The following is a 7,497-nucleotide window of genomic DNA, read 5'->3' as shown; positions in this document are numbered from 1 at the left end:
TTTAAAAGTTTTGATCTTTTTGGTAAAGTACTAGTTTTGTTCATTTATTTTATTTGAGTTTATTAAATTGCTTATCTGTGTTTTCTTATAACTCATTGCTTTTTTTTCAGAACTGCAATTTTGAACTCTGTTATAAGTCACATATTTTCATGTCTTTAAGTTAATTTTCTGGAGATTTTTAAATTTTGTTTTTGAGCTGCCTTATTACCTTGGTTTTTCATGACATTTGATGGATTCCTTCTCTTTCCAAGCATTGATGTCTGAGTAGCATTTTCCTAGGTGATTGATAAAAAAGACTTTTTATTGTTTTCCAGCACATGACACTGAATCACAAGTTTTTTAGTTCTCTTGTACTGCTCAGGCTTTTCATATTCCTGTGAGTTAATGGAGAATGCCTTGTGTTCCCTGAGATGGTGAGTGACCCCTCTGTGTCTAGGTCACTGTGTTCTCAGGGGACCAACTCTCCAAGGGAATGTGGTAGCCAAAGTGTTTTCCGTCTGTGAAATCTCAGGGCTGTCCTCTGAAGCCATACACTATTGACAGTGCAGCCACAATGGGTGTGTGTATGGGATGAGCTGGGAGAGGCTGCTTGCTGCTTTTGTTGCTTTGTTCATCCAGTAATAATGACTTGGAAGACCTTAGCAGCCTCCCCTCTGTATCTCCACTGACCCTGAGATTAGTGCAGACTGCAGCTATCACTCAGGGAAAAATGATTTTGTACTATAAGCTCTCAGATTTGCAGATAATGTGCTTGCAACCCAACACTCACTGCTACAGCTTCTTCTGGGGCCTGCTGCTATCTCTGGGAGGGTATTATGAGGTGTGCTTTGAGAGAGTGCAAGGAGGTGGCCAGGCTTTGTGGCTTTGTTTCTTTATCTGAAATGCCAGTTGCCAGACAACCATGGCTGCACCTCAGTTCCTTGTCCCTGTCCAGGTCACTGGTTTCATCCACAGCACATACTGACCACCCTGAAGAAATGTTCACTCCACCTCTCTGTATTCCTGGTTGAAGGGAGTGCCAGCAACAACCTGATTTCCTCCGTCTTCTGGTTGAGACCTTCAGTGATCTCTGGGCTGTATCCCTGGCACCATCTCAACTCTTCTCTCTATCTACCTTTCTGATTTGCTCCCCTTACCCACCTTCAGATGTTTTAATGCAAAGATCTCGCAGCTGTGCTTGTGCAATTGAGCAAGGAATCCTTTGTTGAATTATAGTTATACAAATTATTGAAACTTCAAGGGGAGAGGCCAAGGGAATCTCTTAAGACCCCATTCTTCTGACCTTTATTCTTATTTTTCTTTTTTGAATAAACATACTCTTTCCATAGTGACTGTACCAATTTGCATTTTTACCAGCAGTATATGAGGGATCCTTTTTCTCCATATCCTCTTCAACACTTATTATTTTTTGTCTTGTTGATAATAGCCATTCAAACAAGTATGAAGTAGTGTCTCATTGTGGGTTTTATTTGACTTGCATTATTCTTATAGCTAGTGAAGTTTATCATCTTTTCATATATCTGTTGGCAATTTGTTTATCTTCTTGAAAAGTCTATTCAGGTCCTCTGCCCATTTTTTAAATTGGATTGCTTGTTTGTTTGTTTTTTTTTTTTTTGGTTGTTGTTGCTGTGTTGTATGAGTTCTTTATATATTTGGATATTAGCCCTTTACCAGAGATTTTGTTTGCACATATCTTCTAACCTTTGGTTGGTTGCCTTTTTGTTTTGTTGATTTGTATGTGTGTGTGTGCTGAAGCCTTTTAATATAATGTAGTCCTATTCATTTATAAAAATAATTTTATATTGGTATCTATTTCATGATTTGGGTTACATTTTTATTGTTGTTCTATTACAATTGTCCCATATTTTTCCCCATTGCTCTCCCTTGCCTCACCCACCCCCATCCTGCAGTCAATCCCCACCCTGTCACCCATGTTCATGGGTCCTTGGTTAATTTTTTATTTTACTCAGATCATTAGTTTCATAAGGGGAGTTATGTGGTATATTCTTTGAGTTTTTGAATGTTCCAATATGGATATATTTTGTCCTCATAAGAGAATAATAATTGGTCTGAACAAAAAATTTTAAGATTATCTCATTACCTAAGAATTCTGAAATATTTCCCCACAGCATTGAACATGAGCCATCTGAAGCCAGTTTCTTAGAATTCAGAAACAATGGATGAGATTGGGCATACACTTTTCTAAAAATGGTGAGCACAATCCTGTGTGTTTTCCATATTATAAAAGTAGAGGTTTAGGGATTTTTTTCTCCTAAGACTTCTCTCTGAAATCTTAGTGTCTGCTATCCCTTTTGGCTAATCAGGTAGGCTCTGATTAAATGTTAGTTGAATGCTTATATGAAAACCAAATAAAGGAATGGTATTGAAACTTCCTTTAGCCTGCCACAGAAATTATCAGTGAAAGGAACAAAAATAAATACTCAACACAGTAATTAATTCTCCCATGAATATTCTAGTCCCCTGAAGTTACTTCTTTGCATCCAGTAAAACTTCTTTCTAATCAAACACTACCAAGGGGACATCAGTGCTCCCAGGCCATGGACTGTGAAAAGAAGGCTGCATGATTTCTCTTTATACTCAGAGTACCTGTAGACTCAACTCATCTAGGGTATAGTGAGGATGCAAGACCCCTGCATATTCCATATACAACATGAATGATTATCTATCTATCAGCTCACCATTTCCAGGTCAAGCCCACTCATGCATCCATTTAACAGTGACAGTTTATATGACTGGAGAAACTGAGCAAAAGAGTATTTTCCATAGATTATCTGATAATCTGTATTGCCACTGCTGCTTTTATTTTCACTACAGATTATGGAAATTTAGCTGTGAATTATACAGCTATACTCAAAATGCCTAGTGTCTTCTGATGCTGATTTTGTGAAGAGCAGAAAAAAAAGAGGAGAGTCAGAGGGAACAGGGAGAACTGGTACAGCAATGAGAAGAGTGAAAGTAGGCTCCAGAGGAGAAAAAAAATGGGTAAGTAGAAAAATATAGAGAAGACCAAGAAGAGGGAGAAAGGAAGAAGGGGAAGATAATAGGAGAAAAAGGAGAACACAGAAAGGTAAGGAGTGGAGAGACTGTTGGAAAGGCCACTGGGAACTACTGAAGACCTCTCACTTGTTATAGAAAAGGATATTGAAAACCAAAGTGTGGGCTTGATTTCTTCAAAGCCCAGAGGTACTGAATTTTCCTGCCAGACTACAGACTTTATTTTTGTTTTTGAAGATTTTATTTATTTATTTTTAGAGTGAGGGGAAGAGAGAAGGAGAAGGAGAGAAACATCAATGTGTAATTGCCTCTTGAGCTCCCCCCACAGGGGACCTGGCCCAAAAACCAGGCATGTGCCCTGACTTAAAATTGAACCAGTGACCCTTTAGTTCACAGGTTGGCACTCAACCCACTGGGCACCAGCCAGGGGAGACTTTATTATAAGACAGAATTCCTTTCATAGTTGTTGGTGAAATTAGGTTTAGAGGGAGACAAGAGCAGGAAGAAAATCTGCAAGCCAGCTAGTGGGAGAGATGGAAGGGAAATAAGAGACCTTGTGGGAGGCTTGTGGCTGAGGGAGGCAGTATGGTTTCTGTAAAAGGGAAGTGAGCAGAGAAAGAGGTTTGTTTGTTTGGCAAGGGAAGTTAGGTAAGAGTTCAAAAGGATTTGAAGGGAGAGCTGATATCTGAGTTTTGAAGACAGTTTGTCCTGCTGAGGCATCTTTTGCCTAACAGAGCTTCAATGCTGCTTCTTCTGCTCCTGCTTTTCATGAAAATTATTTCCCATGGGCCAAGCACAATGGGTAAGAAGAACTCTGGTGGAAAGATACTTGTGGTTGGGCATAGCAGGGTGGAGGAAAAGTTCTGGGGAGGATCTAGGAGCAAGGAGTAATGCTCCCACTGGGTGCCTTGAAATCTGCATGACAGTTTAATTCCAGGCAATGTATTCTTGACCCCAGTCTCAGCTTCTTTCTCTGATTTTAGGGAGTAGAGGCTGAATCAGGGAGAAGGGGATTTGGAAATATGTGCAAACCCTGTAACTATCTCCATTTTTCTTTTCCTATATGGGCTTCTTCTCACCTTTTTTCACCCTCTCTGAATTGTCACTTCTCTGTCTCTCAGCTACGCAAGTTCTAGGACCCCATCATCCAGCAGCAGAAGATCCCCTCTCCTTTCGTTTGCTCCAGACCTTCTCCTTTGCCAACCACAGCTGGGAATACACCCAGGTCTCAGGCTGGCTGGGTGAGTTGCAGACTCATGGCTGGGACAGTGTCTTGGGCACCATCCGCTTTCTATGGCCCTGGTCCCAGGGTAATTTTAGCAAGGAAGAATTGAAGAACCTCCGAGAGCTATTGCAGTTGTACTTCCATAGTTTGCCTCGGGAAGTGCAGGCATTTTCCAGTCAGTTTCAGTTTGAATGTGAGTATGCTTTTTCAAACTGATATTTGCCTGGGGGCTCTGATCAGGGGAAGATTGTATATGGGTTCTGACCATCTTTCAACCTTCCTGACCTTTTTTTCTCTCTCCGTTGGCTCACTCTCTCCACTTTGCTTCATCCTTCACCACCATTCTCATTCTACCCCCACCCCAACACGTATACAGAAAGACTTACATGTACATATCTATTCATATCCTTAAATACACCCTCATATGCTGGCTCCTTGGAATAGTTGCCTCTTTTTGATGTTCTTTCCCTCATCCTTGGCCTCACACTCAGCCTTTCACAACCAGAATCTTGTTCTTCTTTCTCCTTACCCTGATTGTTCAGGTAGCCTACCTAACCAGTACCTAACCACTCCCAAGTGAGTTCTTCCTGACATGGCTGCTATGTTTCTAATAGTCTTCCTATTGAGACCCTTTGAATTAATTGTTTCAATATGCCTTTATTATCTTCTCATTCCCCACCCCCCCCACAAATTTCTTCTCATTTTTCCATCCAAACTCTAGTTTTCCATGGGATTTGCCAGAACTTTTTTCTTTGTATCCCTTTACTTTCTAGACTGTTTGCTTTCCTTCCCTATAATTCCTTTTATATTGACTCTTTCTTCCTTGTCCATCCCCAGATCCCTTTGAGCTCCAGATATCATTCGGCTGTAGAATGCATTCTGGGAAGGTTTCAGAAAACTTCTTAAATGGGGCATATCAAGGATCAGATTTCCTGAGTTTCCAAGGAAATTTCTGGAAGCCATCTCCAGGAGCAGGGAGTCAGGCTCAGGAAGTTTGTAAGGTGCTTAATCACTACCGAGTTATTAAAGAAATTGTGCAGAGACTTCTCATTGACACCTGCCCTCGATATCTAGCAGGTCTCCTTGAAGCAGGGAAGTCAGAACTGGAACGACAAGGTGAGCCCAACTTTTCCTACCCTTATATTCTTATATTCTTGTATTTGAGCTTTTCACTCTTTATCACCCCTTTGAAACCCATAATAAAACCCAGGGCTAGAGGGTGGTTTTGGGCATAGGACTATTTCCAAGACAAGAAATAGAAGTGATTATTCAAACTGCTAAGGTACCCAAGTCACTAAGCTATGGCTTAGGATACCCTCTTAAATTCCATTTCTTCTCATCTTCTTTCTAGTGAAGCCAGAAGCTTGGGTGTCCAAGGGCTCTAGTCCTGGTCCTGGACGTCTGCTACTGGTGTGCCATGTCTCTGGCTTTCATCCAAAACCTGTGTGGGTGATGTGGATGCGGGGTGAGCAGGAGCAGCTGGGCACTCAGAGAGGTGAACTCTTGCCCAATGTTGACCGAACATGGTATCTTCGAGTAACCCTGAATGTGGCAGCTGGAGAGGCAGTTGGTCTGACTTGCCGAGTGAAACACAGCAGCTTAGGAGGCCACGATATAATCATTCACTGGGGTGAGAAAGAACAAGGGCCCGGATGGGAAATGATAATCTTCTCATAGTTCCAGAGTGAAATGGATAGGAATGATATGCACGAGAGGATAAAAGTGGGAAAATACAAATACAGAAGATAAAGAATGATAGAAATTAAATTTAAAAAACACAGAAGTAGATGATTACAAATACTAAAGAGGAAAAAAAGAAAGATATAATTATTTGTCAAAAAAAAGAGGTGGGGTGAGATCAGGGACATAGACTCAGGAAGAATTGAAATGAAGACTAGAAAATACATAAAAAATCTCTGGAATGTCCCTCCCCTATAAAATGAGAAACATTAACTGAGGTAGAATAGAAAGTACTTCATAGATTGACATTCTTATTTTATCCCCAACCAGATGGATACCCCATCTTCCTGATATGTGTATGTTTGGCTGTATTAGTTACCGTGGTTATCTTGGTTTTGGTTGACTCATGGTTTAAAAAGCAAAGGTGAGACTTTTCTTGTTCTGTTTCTTCAACTACTTATTAACTCATTGTATTTTTCTATATTGTTTTTCTTTCTTGCCCTTTTCTAATTTCCCTTCTTTTATATCAAGCTCCTCTTCTCTTCCCACAGCTCAAATCAGAGTGTCTGCTCTCCCCATGTACCCAACCCTGCTTTTCCCACAGAAGCCAATATCCAAGAACCCAAGATTTCAGGAAGTTTTCTCTGCTTGGCACAGAAATCTTGGATCAAAAATAGATTCTTAAAGAAATTAAAGATAAGCCTAAGTCAACTCTAATGACATTTGTTTCACTTTATACATAAGATACTTGTCTACTTGTTAAATATGGTTTATACAAATAAACAAAATATGATTTTGTTAAAACATCTTATTCTGGCAGAGATTCTGATTCATTTGGAAACCTGTCCCCCACCCTCATCTTGTGACGATCTCTTTTCTGCTTTGGCAATATGTTCATTTATCCTTCAAACTTGAACTCAGAGGCCTACTTCTCTGGATTACTTAATTGAAATCTCAAGACAAGTACCATATGATTTCACTTATATGTGAAATCTAATGAACAAAATAAAGTAACAAAATAGAAACAGATTCATAAATACGTCAGAGGGGAGGGAGGTTTGGGAGCTGGGTGAAAAGGTGAAGGATTAAGCAAAAAATGAAAAAACTCATAGAAACAGTTAACAGTATGGTGATTACCAGAAGGAAAGGGAGTTGGAGGGAGGTAGAAGAGGGAAAATGGAGGATAAATGGTGTTGGAAGAAGATTTGACTTGGGGTGGTAAATACACAATACAACATGCAGATGATGTCCTAAAGAATTGTGCACCTGAAATTATATAATTTTATTAACCAATGTCACCCAATAAATTCAATAATAAAAGAAAAAAAATTCTGTAACTATAAAAAAAATCTCTTGTTTGTTCCCCAAATTGGACTAATCTCCTGAAATGCATTATCTATGTGTACTTTAAACGCTGTTATTTAGGTTTTTGCTCTTCTTTTTTCTTTTAAATATTAGTTCCTTGAAGGCAGAATTTAGGAGTTTATATTTGTATTCATAACCTGAATTCAGGGCCAGCTTGATGGGCATTTGACCTGTGTAGCTGTTACCATCTTGAAATTCTTAGCAATTTTTGA

At 39.7% G+C, this 7,497-nt stretch overlaps 1 protein-coding gene across 4 annotated transcripts; it reads left to right on the top strand.

Moving 5' to 3' along the window:
- The first annotated feature begins 3,545 nt into the window (after positions 1 to 3,545).
- On the top strand, positions 3,546 to 6,726 carry LOC112314690 (T-cell surface glycoprotein CD1e, membrane-associated). Of its 4 annotated transcripts, none has more exons than XM_045181884.3 (6): positions 3,546 to 3,817; positions 4,137 to 4,433; positions 5,078 to 5,356; positions 5,592 to 5,735; positions 6,251 to 6,344; positions 6,472 to 6,726. In XM_045181884.3, exons 1-6 carry the CDS (start codon positions 3,757 to 3,759, stop codon positions 6,635 to 6,637), a joined length of 1,041 nt encoding a protein of 346 aa, XP_045037819.2. In that variant the 5' UTR covers positions 3,546 to 3,756; the 3' UTR covers positions 6,638 to 6,726. The 4 variants fall into 4 exon arrangements, with proteins under 4 accessions (XP_045037819.2, XP_053772168.1, XP_045037825.2 ...); XM_053916193.1 differs by having other exon boundaries at positions 5,592 to 5,870; positions 6,452 to 6,726; XM_045181890.3 differs by having other exon boundaries at positions 3,549 to 3,817; positions 4,137 to 4,256; positions 5,592 to 5,870.
- The last annotated feature ends 771 nt before the right edge of the window (positions 6,727 to 7,497 follow it).

The sequence above is a fragment of the Desmodus rotundus genome, chromosome 12, assembly GCF_022682495.2.
Source record: "Desmodus rotundus isolate HL8 chromosome 12, HLdesRot8A.1, whole genome shotgun sequence".
Lineage (NCBI taxonomy): Eukaryota > Metazoa > Chordata > Mammalia > Chiroptera > Phyllostomidae > Desmodus > Desmodus rotundus.
The sequence above is the reverse complement of the archived record's forward strand: the minus strand, read 5'-3'. Positions and strand labels throughout refer to the sequence as shown.